At 36.5% G+C, this 20633-nt stretch overlaps 1 protein-coding gene across 7 annotated transcripts in view; it reads left to right on the top strand.

Annotated features, from left to right (window-relative positions):
- Positions 1-20633, top strand: part of akt3a (v-akt murine thymoma viral oncogene homolog 3a) — a 98184-nt gene that overhangs the window by 66989 nt on the left and 10562 nt on the right. For all 7 annotated transcript variants that reach the window (XM_077237311.1, XM_077237310.1, XM_077237312.1 and 4 more), the window contains 8 exons: positions 6186-6311; positions 9606-9717; positions 12503-12647; positions 13301-13432; positions 13683-13748; positions 14238-14306; positions 16276-16398; positions 17033-17161. In XM_077237311.1, the coding sequence (XP_077093426.1) occupies positions 6186-6311; positions 9606-9717; positions 12503-12647; positions 13301-13432; positions 13683-13748; positions 14238-14306; positions 16276-16398; positions 17033-17161 (902 nt within the window). The remainder of the gene's footprint in view (positions 1-6185; positions 6312-9605; positions 9718-12502; positions 12648-13300; positions 13433-13682; positions 13749-14237; positions 14307-16275; positions 16399-17032; positions 17162-20633) is intronic.

Below are 20633 nucleotides of genomic sequence, written 5' to 3'. Positions count from 1 at the left end.
AGGGTAGAAGCATCACTAGCACCTGCCAGACCAACTGTCCGCCTACTGTTTTGGATCTAAAGACACAAATTTCACGATTGAGAAGCCAGTAAAAATGGCTTGATGAAACGGCACTGGCTGGGTTCGAGCAACATTTGCTTTTAGTCACGCAGCCCCTTCTGTTCAACCCCTGGCTCTGTCAGCGGCACGCTGATTCTACTCTACGCTGGTTAACAAGACACCACGGCTGATCCAGAATCAGATTGTTGATTAATCTCTTTGCTTTGCGTTTGTCCATAACTGATCCACCAGTTTTGGTGAAAGTTACTTTGAAAAGTAATGCATTACAATATTGCGTTACTCCCTTTAAAAGTAACTAATTGCATTACTTTTTTACTTTTTTAGAAAAGTAATGCGTTAGGTTACTTTTGCATTACTTTTTTTCACCTGGGCCTGGCTTGTTTTTTTATAACTAAAAAGTTATATTTTTGGGCAAATGTAAAGACCCTTTCTCACCAAACGTGAAATAATAAGCCTCAGGCTTAAGGAAATGCAAATCCATGCATGTACAGTAGAGGGTGCAGCTCAAACAAACCTTTCAGCTGTGCTGCCATTCTGGGTAATGGAAGAATAGGATGCAGGGGGAAAAAAGTTCAACACTTACTTCACCAATAAAAAAATTCAAAAATTCTATATTAATTTTTGCTAATGGTTTAACTGAGTAATCGAAGGTCAGAAGCAACATTGGTCAATAAAGTGAGATTAAATGCATAAAAAATAGTTTTTCTTAACATTGAGTTATTGGAGGTTTGCATAGTGTTCTGATTCTGCATTTCACTGATTTTATTCATTTTGAGTAATATTGAATCTTTTTTGTGTGCAAGTGAGATGAGTAAATGCACCCTCACATTTAGTCTAGAACTACAATAACCATCATGTTTGCACACAACACCTCTGCACCTTGATCTCTCTCAACATGAGGACAAGAGAGCTGTCAGTTTATAAATGGGAAAACAAAATAACTTGCATTACTTATTTGAAAAAGTAACCCTTTAAATTAAATTAACTTTAGCGATACTACACTCTCGCTTTTAGGAGTTGGGACATGACGGAATATTCACTTGCATATTCGGGCCAGCATTGCATTGTCACTTACATTTACCATTTGCTCGTCTTTTTAAGTCTTACACAAACTAAACATTCAATCGATTTTAAACTTTTCAGTACTCGCACTCTGAGAGATAGTTTTCTGTGCATGCATACATAGAGTAAAGCCGCCTCACAAACAGCCTGTGAGTAACAAAAGTTATTTTTCACGGATTATATCGCTTTTACAGACAAAAACAAGCAAAATGATGTCAAAAATGTCGCCCTTGGTGAGTATCCAACACAGTCAGTTATGTCTTAAATAAGCATTAAATGCATGTGACAGTATAATGAAAACAGGATCTGTGCACTAGCTCTTAAAGTGACAGCAGCCATATGTGTCTGTCATTAATATTGTTGTCAAAACAACAAAAGATAGATTTAATTATAAGGAATCTGTATTTAATTTAGTCAGGACTAAAATACTACCCAAAGTTATTTTACATTTAATTACTTTAAGTTTCTGTAGTATTTCTGAATACTAGTGCTAGAGCTATTCAAAAACGTTTCTCTTTATTAGTAGGCTATCTTCATTCTATTGTATTTATTTATTTAAAATGATTTCAACGTAATTTAAAGAAATTACTTTGTTTGGTGCCCATTTCAACACTTATTTAATTTAACTCTCATTGTTTTTTAATTACAAAAACTAAAAAGTTTTTCAGTTATCACAACTGTTATAACACTGTTTATTCAATAAAGATATTACTGTTACTAAACTCTGCTCAAAAGAAATTTAAATTCCAAATTGATCCATATCGTGATACGTATCGTACCGTGGCTTTAGTATCGTGATGCGTATCGTATCGTGACATTGTTGGTGATACACAGCCCTAGTAATTAGTATATTATATATTGTATTAATTTTAAAATTCTATTCTATTCTTTTTTAAATATTATTATATTTTATATTGCATTACATTAGGTGATATTATTTTAAAAAAAACTTTGCTACTTTTTATTGTCAGAAAAACAAAATTAAAGTGGGGAGAAATGGAATCAGGACATGACACAGGCTGGATTCGAACCTACGTTTCCCGTATGAGTACCACACAGCATGCCTTTCTAATTGATAAATATGAAGCTAAATCTTAAAAAAATGAACAAGCCCTCTTACTAAAGTTTTATCTGTAGAAAAAATAATTTGGTCTGTGACAGATAAATGTATGTAGGATCACTCTGACGACCATCACAGCCCACTTTTATCCTTCATCCCTTTTTCCTTCTACATTTGTACCTCTTGATTGGAAGGCGGATGCCTCTGTTCAGCTGTTCCCTCCTACCCAGCGCTTTCTCTTCCTCGTTGAGGCATACCGGCAAAGACCTCCGTCTCCTCAAATTAACATGAGCAGGTGTTTTTCTCTGATGTGTTAATTAGGAGAAGCTGGTGTCATTATGCTTTAAGTGGATGTTACAAATAGAACATGTTGTTTATTTTCTCTTCTGCTGAAAAAAGTGATCAGAGCTGTCACAAGGCTCATGTGTCACTTAGAGAAGATCGTGGCTAATTACCAGGGGTTCAGAATCTGAAAGTACATGTCTGCGGATTCTCCTGCATCTGCGCTTGAACGAATACCAGATTGTCGATCTTAATAAATACTTTCAGCAAGAACAGATTTAAACAGAGTCCTGAGGTTAGATTCAGCATATTTTACAGCATACATTTTACAGCATATATTACATCATAGCTTTATGGCTTAAATAATAACAAAAGTAGGATGTGTTTCTGTTTTGATGTCCAGCAATTTACATAATTTTAAAACTTTTTCCTTATTTGTGAGGACAATGCTGAAGAAAAATGTAAAAGATTTTCTATACCAAAAACAGATCTATTGGACCATTAAAATAATAATTTAATAATTATTTGTTTATAATGACTAAAGGAACATTTCATAAATCATAATTTACTGTACTCTCTTTTTCTGTGAACAACTTTAACTTTACTCAACTACTGTAATGCTTGGAATATGGTGAAAAATTATGACTTTTTTTGGTATAAATGCACTATACAGTGGTGGTCAGAATTAATGGCACCCCTGGTAAATATGATAATAAAAAAAATGCCTGTGAAAAATAAATTTGCATTGTTTATCCTTTTGATCTTTCATTAAAAAAAAGTGCAAAAATCTACCATTTCATTGAAGGAAAATAGTTAGTGGGAGGGAAATTGCGTATTTTCTACAAAACACGTTGGCCACAATCATTGGCACCCCTAGATTTTTTTACGAGTAAAATATCTCTGAAGTATATTCCCATTAATATTTACCTTTTTTTAGCACACCAGGGTGACTAAAGATGAAATTGTTTAGCTATGACTTCTTGTTTCACAGGAGTTTAAATATGAGGAAACACAAAGGCCATCATAATTCCCTTAATCATCCATCACAATGAGTAAAACCAAAGAATATAGTTCTGATGTGCAGCAAAAGATTGTTGAGCTTCACAAAATAGAAAGTGGCTGTAAGAAAATAGCTAAAGAATTGAAAATCCCCATTTTGATCATCAGGGCAATAATAAAGAAGTTCCAATCAACCTGAAGATGTTACTACTCTGGCAGGAAGAGGAGGTATGTCTATATTGTCTTAATGCACGGCAATGAATTGCAGAGATTACTTGAGTCTTGGGGGTCAGAAAGCCTAAAAAAATATATCAAACAACCCCTACATCTAGGGGATATTTACTAGCTTATTATCCAACAAGTGCAATAACTGTGACTGGACTTTGCATCACTGCAGCACACACAAGTATACTCATTTTCCTGGTTACTAGTGATTCTCCGCCTGATAAACCATTTTCCTTGGGTGTTATCTGTCGCTGTGCCCTGTTACAAAATATGCTATTGTTGGTCTCTTGCACTTTATGGAAATGCATTGTCGATTGATCCTCTAATGCAATCTCGTTGGATCACTGCAATGACTATAAATTATTATTATTATTTTTATTTTTTATTATTGTCACGTTGTTATCATGTTGTTTGGGAGGATTTCAAGAAAAATCCTCCTCGCTCCTCCAAAAATAAACTCCAGCATATTCAGTTGTCAGACATGAATTTCAAAAGGGACCAGATTCTGTGGTCAGATGAAACAAAAAAGGGCTTTTTGGCAGCAAAGTCACCAGATGTGTTTGGTGCAAACAGGGATAAAAAGTACCCCATGCCTACGGTTAAATATACTGCTGGATCTTATATGTTGTGAGCCGTATTTTTTTGCTAGAGGTCCTGGACATCTTGTACAAATACATGGTATTATGGATTCTTGCAAATACCAACAGATAAAAAATCTAAACCTGACGGCCTCTGCTAGAAATCTTATAATGAGTCGTGGTTGGATCTTACATCAGGACAACTATCCAAAACACACATCAAAATCAACACAAAAATGGGTAACTGAGCACAAAATGAAGCTTCTGCCATGACCGTCCCAGTCCCCTAAACTGAACCCTATAGAACAGGAGTGGGGTGAACTGAAGAGAAGAAGCACCAACATGAACTTATGAATCTGAAGGATCTGGAGAGATTCTGTATGGAGGAATGGTCTCTGATCTCTTGTCAGTTGTTCTCCAAACTCATCAGGCATTATAGAAGAAAACTCAGAGCTGTTATCTTGGCAAAAGGAGGTTGCAAAAAGTATTTAATAAAAGGGTGCCAATATTTGTGGCCAACGTGTTTTGGAGAAAAGCATTTATTTAATAATGTGATTTACCCCCCAGTTTCATTTCTTTTACTTCAATGAAAGGTTAGATTTTTTGTGAATTTTTTAATGAAAGATGAAAAGGATAAACAATGCAGATTTATTTTTTACAGCCATTTTTGATCATATTTACCAGGGGTGACATTAATTCTGACCACCACTGTATATTATACGTAAATTTCCTGTAACACCTTATTTCAGTGGTCCAATTTAGACGATTTACTAGTTATAAGTAACTTTACAAGAGTATTAGTCGACTGTCTGCTTAATATCTGCTAACACTTTATTTTGATGCTCCCCCAACAGACATTCTACTGACTATAAGTGACTTTGCCACTACATGTCAACTTACTGTATTCTACTGACCCTAACACCGAACAGTCTACTAATACTCTGATGAGAGTAAACTTGACATGAAGTTGCAAAGTTAGTTATAGTTAGTAGAATATCTAAAGTGGACCATAGAAATAACTTTTCTTGTTTCCTTTTGTGTTTACCTCATGGTGCGATTATGACACATAACAGACGAAATTAAATTTATTTATATCCCACAAATAATAATTTTCAGGAAATATCAATTGAACATGAACTTTCCATTGTTAAATGCACGAAATTGCAAGTGAACAAGTCAGTTTGGTTCCAGCATCCAGCATGCATCACTCAGCAGGCAGATGTTATGTGCATTATCACTCTTGAAGCCTGTTATTGGACCGTGTGTGCGTGCGGCTTTGCCCCCTGCGTGGTGATGCTGACACCCTTGTAATCCTGCTGTTTATTATTAGATAGCACAGGCTGTTGCACCAGAAGTTTTGCATGATAATATGGCATGACCAGCTGCTCAGCAGATGTTGTTTTTTGCGGCTTTAGCATAGAAAGGTTAAAGGTGTCTCTGCTGCCCCTTGTGAGGATTCTCTGACCCCCTGCATAGTGCGTTTCCGCTCACGTTTTACTGTAAGCCGACCTGGTGTCATGTCACTGGCCTTAGTTTGGGCTGTTCTTACACCTGCCCTCGGATTTAGGCAGATAATGCAGTAGCTGACAGCTGGACTAGCAGTGGTAAACATGTTAACATTTTAATCCTGTGATTAGTCAAATGCAAAGTCAAAATTAAGTCAATTCAAGCGCCGTCTAATCGTGATCATTCTGTGTGGTTGTGATGTTAATCCTGTGATATTAATGTATGTAGTTTGCCACTACCCAAAACAATGAGGTATTTTTTTTAAACTGTAATTTTTTTCTCTCCAATTCTATGTAAAGAAAAGAATGTATGAATGTGAGGTTGGGTTTTTAGTGTGCATGTATTTGCATAAGTAGTTTGAGGTCATGTGTTTTACTCTTTGTATTTAAATTTACATTTATTTTTTCCCCTAGGTGAATATATTAAGAATTGGAGACCTCGCTACTTCCTGTTAAAAACCGATGGGTCCTTTATTGGATACAAGGAGAAGCCGCAGGATGCAGATCTTCCCTACCCTCTCAATAACTTCTCTGTTGCAAGTAAGTGATGCCTTCATAGCAAAAGATTTTGTTCATTTTTTATCTTTTGTGAGGCAACAGAGAGGTAAATCTCCATGAATTAGCAGCAGAGTGGATTCATTGATCTGTATTGCATTTCAAATTAAATCCATATAGTAATGTGACAGTCTAAAAATTCAGATTCACACAATATATCTTTGAATGGTCTATGGTTGGGGTAATTTCTCTCTTTATTTTTCATGAACTCAAATTATAGTGTTAGTCCTAATTTTGAATTTTCTATGAAAATTCGAATAAAACAGGCTGTTGTTTTTGCTACTGTCCCCTTAAAATGTTGACATGTAAAATTACCTTTGAAATGAGGCAAAGCCTGTTGTATATTTCAGAAGGCTCACAAAACAAGTGCAGAAACCACTCAAACTGTAAAGGCACATCTGAAATGATCAGGGACTATAAAATATACTTCAGCTTGTTTCTAATGTTGAATCCTTGAGGATGTGCAAAATGTGATTAATATGAGGCATAATGCTTTGCAGTAATTCACAGTTCCGTTTCACCTCATTCTTCTTAAGTTTGAGTTTTTAAAATAATTTTTTCAGGGCAGTGGCGTAAAAGCATCAAAAGAAGTGACTTGATTCCTCTGAAACACAACTCGAACTCAAGCGCCCTATGTTGTAGATTTCCAGCTTTCAGCGCTGGTTTCTGCACACATGCTACGAGCGGCTCCCAAACCCTCCATCCGTCAAAAGGCCCAGCCAGGTTTTAATCTAAAGGCTGGAGGAGCGAGAGGTGGCCATACATCCGGCCTGGGCCTGTTGGCAGTGGGAGAGGATTGCCACATCTGTTGCAGAAAGCTGGGAGGCCAGGTGGTGCTGGGAGGCTGATAGCCTAATGCACTCTCTGAAATGGCATCGCTCTCACCCCCTGTGCAATGAGCTGCCACCAGACTGCCTTCCCCCGGCCCGCTCTCACCAAGTCCTGTACACAGCCTGACCAGCCCTGCATCTGCTCTCTAGTACACCACACTCCATATTGACCAATTTGTCTTTTTTAACAATGATTGCAGCATATGACAAATTGCTTTACACAGTGAAATCCACCAATTTGTAAACACGACCCTATGAGTACAGGTGGATTTTTTTGAAGGAAGAACGGGACATTTTTACTTCTACATAAACATTAAAAGATTAATTGCATGACATTTTTTGTTACTTCCTGTTACAAAATAAACCAAAAAAACAGAAATATTGTGAAATATTATTACAATTTAAAATAACTGTTTTCTATTTGAATGTAATTAATTCCTGTGATGCAAAGCTGAATTTTCAGCATCATTACTCCAGTCTTCAGTGTCACATGATCCTTCAGAAATCATTATCATATGCTGATTTGATGCTCAAAAACATTCATTATTATTATCGAAAACATTTTTTTCAGGATTCTTTGATGAATAGAAAGTTCTATTTTAATGCATCCTTACTGAATAAAAGTATTGATTTCTTTAATCAATCTAAAGTCCCTTTTAAACGGTAGTAGTGTATAATGCTACAAAAGCTTTCGATTTCAGATTAATGCTGTTATTTTGAACTTTCTATTCATCAAAGAATCCTGAAAAAAAATTGTACATAACTCTTTTCAATTTTGATAATAATAATAATAATAAAAGTATTTTTGAGCATCAAATCAATACTTTCATTCAGCAACGGTGCATTAAAGTGATCAAAGTTAAGTAAAGACATTATGTAAAGACATTTATAATGTTACAAACCATTATATTTAAAATAAATGAAATACAACTTTCTATTCATTAAAGAATCCTGGAAAAAAATGGTACACTACTGTTTTCAAGATTGATAATAATAATGAATGTTTTTGAGCATCCAATCAGCATATTAGGATGATTTCTGAAGAATCATGTGACACTGAAGACTGGAGTAATGATGCTGAAAATTCAGGTTTGGCATCACAGGGATAATTTACATTTTAAAATATATTTAAAAAAAAAACAATTATTTAAATTGAAATAATTTTTCACAGTATTAATGGTTTTACTGTATTTTTGATCAAATAAATGCAGCCTTGGTGAGCATAAAGGTTTTCTTTCTAAAACTTTTACAAATCTTTCAGACCCCAAACTTTGGAACAGTACAATATCAATTTTCAAGTGTAAAGAAAATATAAAACTTTTGTTAAAAATGGTATAAAAGTTTTTGAAAACGAACCTAAATACAAAGAGTACATTCTAAGAACTTGACACACTTTTAAACTAGATTTTAAAAGTTTTTTGGAAATTTTCAATTGTTCTTAACCCTGAATTTACTTCAAGAACTTCAAGCCAGTTCTCGCCAACAGCTATAGGGCTGACTGCCATATTTTGTCTCCTGATGTTTTTGTGCATTGGCACCCTCTCAACCTTATTTTGGACTTGAGAAAACCTTTAAGAGATGTTGCATGGTGCGAGCAGCAGAAATCGCAGATTCTGGGCTGTTTAATTGGCAAGCTAGCTTTCCTTAGCCACCCTTACTTGAAGCAGTATTCGTCATCTGTGATCTAATGTGGCAAAGCAAACAATACTGTCAGATCTGCCCCCTCTCCTCCTGAGGTGTCACATTCTGGCTGCCGTGACCTTGTTTTTCTGCACTCAGCATGGGACTCAATTTTCCCTCTACTGCCCAGGTAGACGTTCTGTACAGTGCGTGGCTTCGTGACCTTAGCGATGTCGTCATTAACCTTCCAGTCTAAATTTAGGCCCTGATGTCATTCAGAGGTGGCTGAAATTGGCCAGCTGAGGGCCCTCATTATGGGACTGGCAGCCCAGGCCGCTGTTGCGTTTCACCTGTCGTCTGGGCATTGCCCCCAAAATTTGCAGCAGTGATGAGGCCAGTCTGGACGTCACCTCTATTCCCTGCTACTTTCATAAAGTATCTGAGAAGTGCATTATTTCCCTCTGACTGAGCAGTGGCTGATGTGGCAGAGCTAAGCGCTGTATATCTAATGGTGCGCAGCATTCCAGAAAATGTACCTCTTGCTCATTCATCTCACTGTTGCACTCTCCCACCCGCTGCCTCCTCTCTGCTAATGGCCATTTGTTTTACATTGGACTCGCTGCTTCTTCACTGTTTATCAAATAAAACACTCTGACAATGGCAAACATTTGCAGTCGGAGTGTTAGGAAATGGGCCAAGTTTAGAATTCAGGTCAGCTTTCCTCCTGCCTGTGATTAAGTCTATATTTATTTAGTGTGTTTTTTTTTTCTTGTAATATGAAATATAAAGTGGCTACAGTTATTTTTTTTTTTTTGGTCTGTCAATCCAGAATGCCAGCTGATGAAAACTGAACGACCAAAGCCGAACACTTTTATTATTAGATGTCTACAATGGACTACAGTCATAGAGAGGACCTTCCATGTGGACACGCCAGAAGAGAGGTGAGAACGGTCTCTAATGTAGAAAACACAACTATTAACAGCTCCATTTTAGAGGTTATGACTGTGTCCAAATACATTCATTTAGTTCCGTGTATTTATAATGTGTATTAATTTTCACTAATTAATCATTGTCAGTAATCCTTAAATCAGTGGTTTTCATCTGATTTTGCCATGGGAACCAAATTTTTCCTTGGTCATTGAGCCCACATTTTTAGAAATTTTGCAGTCCGAAACTAGTTAGTCAGTTGAGCCACCACAGTCATCAAAAATATAGAATTGGTGGTATATTGGGTAACAGAAACTACAGTTACCATGGTAAATACACATGAACTGTTGAAAACATATGGACACTGGTCCTGATGAATAAAAAAAAAATCATACCTGCATGCCAATCCTTCCCGGCTAACACATGATGTACCCCTTATGTAATCTAGTGGTACTTTTTGGAATTTTGGAAATTGACAACGTAACTACGATGTTGGATGCTCTTAATTTTGACTGCAAAAAACCCTGCATACTCTGTGAACCGGCCCTTACAAGTTACAAGTTAGAATCATGACACTGACATATAGCCTGACATCATCTCATCTGACAGTAGATCCTGAATCAGGAGAATGCGAGATGGACTGGAACACCGTAATGTTTTGCGATGTTGATCAGTGACTTTACGCTGACAGTCCAGTCTTCTTTTAGTTTCTTTTATTCAGGTGGCTGACTAATACGCTTTTTTCTTCTTCATTTGAAGTGTAAAAAAAACGACACAACAACCTTTAGGAGGCTTTATGCAGAAGATATGAACAGACACTGAGCAATTTATTCTTGCACTCCTAACTTGTCTATCTATCACAGGGCATTGCAGTCCAATGCACACTTTGTTTACGCCACACACACCCAGCTCTGAACAGGAGTGGGACATGGCGTACTGGCAGAGGCCCAGAAACTGCAGGCCTACATGTGAGGAGGAGAGATGTGGCGGCAGCTGGCATAACGCCAGACTGTATTCAAAGCCTTTATCTCTCATTAGCAAAAACCGCTCATTATACACCAAACCACTCCACACCCATTTATCCACACGACCTTGAAAGGGTGCACGGGGCCCTTCGTATATGTTACTGCGTTAACCCAAATGATTGCACCACGACTGGAATGTAACATTCAACTTCCACTGGAAAAAAAAGTGCCAGAATATGAGTGGAAATCCATACATTATGTTGATAATGAATAAGAGATAATGAATACTAGTGAATAATATTTCAATCTCTTATTCATTTTGAGGGTTTCCCACTAACCAATGGGAATGCACAAGAGCGAGTTTTCAGACTCTGCCCAGTAGGATTAGATCAATACCACTATTTTTGCTTTTTGCTTTGGTACAATACCAGCCTCTGGTACCGCTGTATTCAATTCAATTCACATTTATTTGCATAGCTCTTTTCACATTACATATTGTTTCAAAGCAGCTTTACAGAAAATGCATGTACAATTTAGAGTGATCTGTAATCAGAGGTGACTATGTCCAAGTTATGCATTTCAGAAATATACATATACAAATCACACAGTTAGCTTATAATGTATTAAGCAATGTATTACTTTAAGGCAGAAACAATGAGCTCATTGAAGTAATGAATACATGTTTGTTAACAAATGATTAGGATATATAGAAAAATGTAGCATTGGTGCATGTTGATTTAGGGCTTGCTGTATCAATACTAAATCATTACCTCATACAACAAATGGAAAAAAAAACCTTGGCCTATATTAAATGAAACTGTTGCTGTCAATAGATTCAATAATTCTGTGTCAGTAAAAACATGAATATACTATATATGCATGTTATATATTATATGTGTAATACCTAAAAGTATCATAATTTTATTTTTTGTTAAAACATTCAGTTTCTTTTAAAGAAAAGAAAAAACAATATAATGTTCAGTTCACTTTGGATGACACTACTGTTCAAAAGTTGAAAAACGTTTATATAAATGTTTTGTAGCAAGTCTTAACTGTCACTTTTGATCAATTTAATGCATCTTTGCGGCGTAAAAAGTATTAATATTTATTTTAAACAGTAGTGTATGTGCATATATATATGCATATCAGTGTTTCCTACAAAAGGCTATTCCTGTAACTGAGAAGTGCCTCTAAACTCCTCCAAATAGACCAGCATAACTAGACTGGGCAGGGTGGAAAACCAGATAACTAACTTAAACTGGGTTAAGCTGTTTTTCCAGCTCGGCAGACTGCAAAATGTGCTGAATAGTGGCATGTTGTTATTCAAACCAAGCACCAAAATGTGCTATATTGCAATATTATTATACTGTATTCCACTGTAAATTTGTAGTACTGCGGTACAAAGTACCAGTAGACCACGCATCCGTACTCTCTGGTTCAGTCCAGTGCTGTGAAACAGTGAGAAACCGCTAGCTTCGCTCAAATGAATTCATCATTATTAAACTAACACATGCTCAAAAACATGAATGCACCACTGATTCTTCACAACAGATGTTGTGCTGCACGACAAATGAAAACTCAATGGAGGGAGACACTCGTTTGCAGAGAGGGGCGGCTTCCCCCCTCACAATTAGATTATACTGTCAGCTACTGAGAACGGCCTTGTGATTTACTTAGATGGTCTGGCCTAATGCCTTCAACAAAGTAAAAGAGTCAAGTTTATGCTTCAGTTTACATTTATAACTGAACCACTTGTTTGTTTACTGTGTCTCAAGAGTATTCTTGAATATGAAGCAGTGCTTTTTAAACATGGGATTTGTGTGTGCTTCCAAAGGGATGAGTGGGCAGAGGCGATCCAGATGGTGGCAGATAAACTCCAAAGACAGGAAGAGGAACGTATCCAGTGTAGTCCCACCTCACAGATAGACAACTTGGGAGAGGAGGAGATGGACACGTCTATCAGCCACCATAAACGCAAGGTACAGATTCAAATACAGATTTTGATGTTTGCTGGGGACATCATTAACCTGAGACATTGAGAAGCTGAAAGGCAGAAACCGGCAAAAAGTTAAATTAAGGCTTGTTTCTGTCTGAATGTAGAGTTTGTGTGCCGAGCCTTTTATGTCACATATCACACAATGAACTAAGCAGCAAATGCACTTCAAACTATTTTCCAACATGATCTGTATAAAAGCAACATAAAAGAAAATGAAACCGAGCAGATTCAGGATATACTATATGAAACAGACCTTACAACTCGGTTGCACAAAATTATGTAACGCTCTCTCAATAATGTGTTTTAAGGCAGTGTATTTCTGGGAGTTTCATCATTTTTAAACAAGAAGCTAATGTGCAAACATGTCAGTGTGTTTGTGACAGTGGAGTCTCTGAGCAGCAGGATTACATCCCCACAGCAGATTTAGAGATGGATGTATTCTCATTGAGTTACATTAACAAAATAGAAATGTAAACCCTAATTACATGTATTGGATTTCAGTACTGTATGCTTGACAATTTATTAAGTCTTTACATTTATACACTGTAGCGCTTTTCTAGGTAGTCAAATCGCTTTACATATGGAAGGGGAAATTGCTTTTTTGATACAATATTATTGCTTTTTCTTTTTTTGCAGACAATGAATGACTTTGACTACTTAAAATTATTGGGAAAAGGCACTTTTGGAAAAGTCATTCTCGTAAGGGAGAAGGCCAGCGGGAAATATTATGCAATGAAAATTTTAAAGAAAGAGGTTATTATAGCAAAGGTAAGATTCATCAGGGATATTTTGTGAATGAATTTCATTTGAAAATGTTTCATGTTTTTCATTCAGGCATTTTGTGTTGTGTGAGTTAGGTTAAAGACATTTTTAACAGTTATAAAAGTGTACTTTTAATCCCATGATTTGTAATACCATCTCATTATATCCAGGACTCAAAATAATGTCTTCACTGTGAACATCATGTACTGTAAGCAAACACAGTTTAGTTTACAAACACCTTCTTTCTCTTCCGTAGGACGAAGTGGCCCACACACTCACAGAAAGCAGAGTACTAAAAAACACGAGACATCCTTTTTTAACCGTGAGTGCACATTTTGTAATGAACTTTAATTCAGAGTGGATTTACAGAGACCTTAAAGCTTCACAATGCTTTTGTATATATGACTGCCTTTTCCCTAGAGCCTCATTATAATGTAGAGAATAAACTGTAATAAATTAACGGCCTAAATGTAGCTGTGCATCTGTTGAGAAGTCGCCAGTGAGAGGTAATTTTCTGACACTCCAGATGCTGTTGTATGCCACGCACCATACACAGCAGGTTTAGCAAAAACAATTTACTACTGTCACTCAAGCTGGTGTTCCCTCGTAAACTTCACCTTCCCTCAAAGTTAGCATCAAGGCCTACTAGAAAGAGCAAAGCTTTTCAAAACGCTCCTTTCATTTTCTCTCGAGACAAACACTTCTCACTGCAAACATTTTGATGAGCATCTCTCACGTTGCGTTTGTTTTAGTTTTGTGAGATTTCTGCCTTTTGTTTTTCTTCTAATGGTGTATCCACCTGCTGTTTCAGTCTTTGAAGTACTCGTTCCAAACAAAAGACCGCCTATGCTTCGTGATGGAGTATGTCAATGGAGGAGAGGTACGTGTGTGTCTGCATTTGTTTTTTTGTATGTCTGTCTTATCGTCTGTTGGCACTTGGCAGACGATCTATTTCCGTAGTAATGCTGTCACTAATATCTGCTTTCTGTGCGACTGTGGTGAGCTAAAAATGTTAATCTGTTATCAGAGAAAAGTTAAGTGCATGATCATATCTTGTGATACATCCACAGTTTGAAGAGACTTGCTCTCATTCTTTGGGAAAACTTTAACTAATATAAAATTATCAACCAATATTATTAACAACTGATAACAAGTATATATTAGTAATAACCAATATGCAGAACCGATGTTTGTTTTATTTCTGTTTTTTTTTACACTACATTGTTATTATTAATATTATTGTAATTAATGTTGTATGTATGCACATTTGGTTTGAGATCCAAATGGTTTAAAAAATAAATTAAATATTCAATAATATCAACAAATTATTATTATTTATTCAATTATTTTATGCAACGATTTGCAATCTAAATGATCTAAATTAGAAATGTATTATTATTTTTATTTTATGCACATTTTGTTTTTTAACTGGATAAAAACAAAATTAATAAGCAACAATATTATTAGTTTAAATGTATTATTTATTCCATTATTTTATATTTAAAGACATATTTATTTTAAAAAATTGTGTTAAGTATTTATTTATTTATTTATTTATATGGTTAGAATGTATTATTATTATTATTATTATTCGTAGTAGTACGAGTAGTAGTATTCCCTTTTATTCCTTATTATTTTGCTATTTCAATTTTCATCCTTGTTTTGGACTAGGTGTAAAATTCTTCAGGTTTCTTATTTGTGAATGAATTGCTGTTAGGCCTACATAAAAGATTTAGTAATTATGCGAACAAAGGACAAAGTGGTTTGACCTGTGAACACAGTTGTTTGCTGTTAATCATAGTGGTGTAATGCTGTTGTTGGGTTCTTTTCTTTAGAGACTTACCAAATGGTACCATTTATCAGTAGACCTGATTACAATTACATTTATAAAAGTGTGAATATCAGTAAAACAAAAATTATTGGTCTACCTCTAATAACTATTTCAGAATCAAACTGATTGTGATTTTACTGTTGTACGTTTTGGTAAAAGCTTGTAGTGGCTCAGGTTTGTTACTTGGTAGAAGTTTGACAGTGTCGCTCTGTTGATATGGCAGAGTGCAAGATTCCATCTAGAGGGACTCGAGTTTTGATGAATGAAATTCCACCACCAAAGGTGCTGTTTAATCAGAAAAGCAGCAATCTCGCTCTCATTCCCTCAGTCTGCAATGTCACCTGCTCCCCCTGCCTGGTCCAGCCAGAGCCCCTAACCTCCACATGCTGCGCAGAGCCCATCCGTCTCTCCCCTTTCAGCCTCGCCACATTCACAGCTGCCAGTGCTCTGATGAAGGCACACCTGTCCTCGGCCACTCCGGTCCCCTGCACAACACCCGCTTACCCCCTCCTTCAGCTGATCAGCCGAGCCGTTAGCTCTCCCCGGACAGCCATATTCAAACATCCCACAGCAATTAATAGACAGACTCTCCTCATTGGGCTTCTGGGTAATTTCTATAAGCCGGGTTCAAGTGGTGCTGAGGGCCAGATAGATGACAGGGACCCTTGACATTGACTCTGGAGGGGAGAGGGAAGACACTCCATAAAAGCTACGGCAGAGATGATTGCAGGGGACAGGGTGCTCCTGCCACTTTAATGGAGCGTTAGCCCATGAGCACACAGCGCTGCCTTTAACAAGATTGGTGTATTGATTAAAATGCTGATTTAACAGGCCGCGCCGGCCTGTCTCTGGAAAGCCGGGGATGATGTGCCAGCTGCTGTCTGGGTTCGCTGGGCATCCTCCGAGGGCCTCGCCATCTATCATCTCAATATGGCGATGTGAGGCAGTTTGTGTTGTGTTAATTTCCTCCAATAAATCAGTAATTATTGCAATCCTGTCCCTGCTGTTTACCCTGCAGCTGTTTTTCCATTTGTCGAGAGAACGGGTGTTCTCCGAGGACCGCACGCGCTTCTACGGCGCCGAGATCGTTTCCGCCCTCGACTACCTGCACTCTGCCAAGATAGTGTACCGGGATCTCAAGGTAAACAGAAAAAGGGGGAAGAATTCATATATTTAGAGAGAAGGTTTTGTTCAGTCGTGATGCTTTTATCCGAATGTATGTCGTGGGACGTGGAAAATGTAATTAAAAGCTCTTGAGTTTGGGGCTTTTTTTCTTTGGTTTTTGGAAACATCAAACTCTGGCGGCTGTGGATGATGACACAGTGTTTTGCTCGCAGCCTTGGACCAAGCCAGTTGTGAAAGTGCCAAGAAACTTGGACAAACAGCTTAGCCATTAAAATTGAAAGGTTAAATTAATGTGGCTTGAAGTTTCTTTCCACTTCCTGGGAATAAATACATTTTTGTAGATGTCAACTTCTTTTGCCATCATTAACAACATGAATTAAGAAACTAATACACTTTAAAAACTTTTACAAGTTTTTCTTGGATTTTTATGTTATTTCACCCATGAGTTCAATACATGTTGAAGCCATACAAGTTCATTGTATTATGAAGATGTTTTAATGAAACATGAAATACACTTAATGACCTTTGCATATTAATAGAGGCAGTCTAAATGAAATGAATTCAATAAATTCAAAGTCAGATTTGAAAAGAACTTGAAGTTTTGTGTTGACTAAAAGATGACAAATTTACACTCTCTTCTTTTTGCCCAGCTGGAGAACTTAATGCTCGATAAAGATGGTCACATCAAAATTACAGACTTTGGCCTCTGCAAGGAAGGAATCACCGATGCTGCTACCATGAAGACCTTCTGTGGGACGCCAGAGTATCTGGCACCAGAGGTAAAGAAACCCCTGATGATTAACAAAACCTGCAACTAGCCCTATAACTGTCAGTATTAATCAGTGGAGCGTATGCAGTAGACCATGAACATGCTCAACAATTTTAAATGATACATTTACGATTTCAGATAATATCACGAGAGTCAAGTATGGCTAGAATGATTGATTGGTCCTATTTAAACATTAGCTTTAGATATCATGACATGGAGTGCCTTGTTAAACAAAATAATACTGAAAACTTGCAAGTTTAACCATTTGCTTTCTATGTTATATTTAGAGGAAAATAAAGAGCAGAAAACACTGCTCTCAGAGCATCAATAAAAATCAAGGAATTGAACCTCTTAACGATATAATATAATATCATGGAGTCTATTACTGGAGCCTCTTCAATAGGGAATGCACATGCGCTCAATACCTCTGAATTAAACTAACCCTGGAACATTAACTGCTCCGGAGCAGGTTATATTCAGAAAACAAGTTGCTATTGCTACTTACATAGCCTCAAGTTACCTCAGGTTTTGGAGCCGAAAGTTGAGGTTATTTGCTTACTTTGGGTAAACTTACCAAAGTCGCTTAACCTGCTTTCTGGAATATCCTGAATGGAGAGAAGGATAGCTGCAGGTCGGAGAAATGGGCACGCCGAAAGGTTTCTTATTGGTGAAAGGAGCTTCTTGTTATCTTCTTGTAAAACTGCATTAGCCAATCAGCATTAACCATACATATTCCTTTAGACTGGAAGAAGATGACAGTAAGATGTGCTGTGATGCTGTATGTATCATAGATATGTATATTAGTTAGGGCTGTCAATCTTGCGCATTAAATTGGTGCGATTAATTGTTGAAAAAATAACTTGTTAAAATGATTAACACATTTAACGCACCCTGACCTGTATGTTATCTTACATTGCATGCAGTTCCTTAGTGACGAACATGTTGCAGGGCAACATCTGATTCATGATGAAGCCTATTAGAACGCAATTATATGCCCCTAAAATTTAAGATATTAATGCAAAAAAGGCCCCTGTATGGGTTTTTGTCTTATCATATATACTGTATCTACAGTATATCTATATCATATGATGTAGTTTAGCAATAACACACGAGCAAGAGTGTTGTTTTTTCCCCGAATATCTGCACGATTGCAAATTTGATATTGATTTTAAACATAAGTTAAATAAACAAGAAGTTAATATTGTTACATTTTAGACACAACATTGTCTGTTTTTGCTCCATTTCGCCAAAAATGCTTCCAACTAAGCCACAGAATTGTTGTGCAAGCATCACATCAGTGTTTCATTACTGAATTAATCTGTTTTTTAATGAATCCAGGGAGCCAATGATTAAGTGACCCCATTCATAAAGACAGTCTCACTTACTTCAACCTTGAATGAATCAGCCGTTTGAATGAATTGGTTGCATGAATTACTCATTCATTAAGACAGCGACTTGCCGCCACCTACTAGCGGTTTTAGTTTCATATTTAAGATTTCATTTTTTTTAATCATTTCATATTTCAATATAATAATTAAAAAAAACATGAATACCCATTTAAATTACTGCATTCATTACACTTCTCTGAGCTAAACGGTCTGTGTAAATATACCTACAGTAAATGCTACTTTAGATTAAAAATTGTAATCGCTTGACAGCAATAATTACAATAGCTTGTTAAAATACAATCAAAATTTGTTATTTAGTTTGCGTTATATCTTGCAGCTTTAGTCATTATTTTATTTGTTGTTTACAGACACGTAACAGCGAGACAAAAACAATGACTGTATTTGCATCAAAGCCTTCAGAGTCATTTTGTGAAATGAATGAATGAATGAATGAATGAATCGTGTGTGTTTTCCCCCACTTGGTCCCAAAGCGGCCTGGCACAGGGGGCTGTTGCTAAGTTTCATCATGTTACTCCGTAACCACTTGCTTATTTTAAACCAACACAAAATAGGTGTCATTTTAAAAATCTTGGGAGTTTGGTATTACAGTGAATATAAGGAACTCTTAAGAGGCCTTTTTTTATTTGCTAAAATATTAGAGGCACACCATTTTTATAGCATGAAAAAATGTCTGCTTTACTTACTAATATATAACTGATCAGTCTTTTGTCTGTAAAAATAATTCAACTAGCAGAATACAAAAAGCATATACAGTATATACCAAATCAGGTACTTGTATGAAAGGTCGCTGACAACACATGTAAACCGTATACAGATGAGGCTTTTGCGCCACGTTCTGTTCTGAAATCATTGAAAATACCTTCAGGTTGTAAGTGGTTAAACTACAGTGAAATTGAAATAAATTGCAAAGCTTGTTCAGTTGAAAGATACAGTAATGATCAGGAGCACACTACAGTACACCGAACTGAAAATGAATGAACTGTTTAGACTCTAGAAGCTTCTGAGATGCCTCTATAAGATACATTATTAGGATGTTCCTAATGCATTCATAATGGCTCAGTTGCAATAAAATCAGTTGCATGTTCTTAAAAATGATTGTAACCACTGTATACTACATTGCAATATTTATCTTTTCATAGTTGCTGCTTTAATGGTTTAAAACATCTGGCAAACAAATTGACCTTATGTCATTTGTTCTGAATTTTAGCTCTTAAATGTGCAAGGAGGAAAGTATGGTAATGTAATGTATTACAACAATAGTAACTATTATTTTTTACCAGTTCGATCTTTAAAAAAATAATTGCTTATGCTCACCAAGGCTGCATTTATTTGATCAAAATACATTAAATGATTTTTTCAGGATTCTTTGATTAATAGAAAGCTTTCAATCAATTTAACGCATCAATGTTGAATAAAAGTTTTTTTTTTTTTACAAAAACATCTTTGAAAGGTAGTGTAAATAAATACTATAATATAGTTTATTAATACATTTCCACTCCGTTATATGTATATAGGCCTCATAGAAAGTGTTGCTATATAAGTGTTGGATATTTTTATTAATAATATAATGCACACCATGTTAAAAATAAATGAATAGCAAAAATAAGTATCACTTTTATTTCCTTTGAACAGTAGTTAGCTGTTCAACCTTCTGTCCAACCAGAGGTGTTCACGGTGCCCAGATTGCAGTGGCTAAATCCATATTTATAGACAGGAGGGGGGAGCGGGCAGGGGGCGGCAGCGGGAGTGAAGGGGGATATAGATTCCACTCGAAAAAGTACGGAAGACAATTTGGCGCAACATTTTGTTTTGCTCAGCCTGGCCGCTGTGCCAGGAGATGATTTGAGTGTTGGTTATTTTTCACAAGAGTATGTGATTGCAGAAAAAAGTACATGCTAAACAGAGGCAGATGGTGGCAGATGGGGAAGGTTGGAAGAAGGTGGCTGGGAAACCTGGAAATCTATACTGCCGTACTGGTGTAAAAATAACAGAACACAGCCTGAGCCAAGTTCTGGAGATGCAAAGTAGAGGGGGATTAAAGAGAGAGAGAGAGGAAAGAGAGAGAGAGTGTGA

Source organism: Siphateles boraxobius, unplaced genomic scaffold (assembly GCF_051911475.1).
Source record: "Siphateles boraxobius isolate OS27281-9 unplaced genomic scaffold, OSU_SipBor_1 20, whole genome shotgun sequence".
Taxonomy (NCBI): domain Eukaryota; kingdom Metazoa; phylum Chordata; class Actinopteri; order Cypriniformes; family Leuciscidae; genus Siphateles; species Siphateles boraxobius.
The sequence above is the reverse complement of the archived record's forward strand: the minus strand, read 5'-3'. Positions and strand labels throughout refer to the sequence as shown.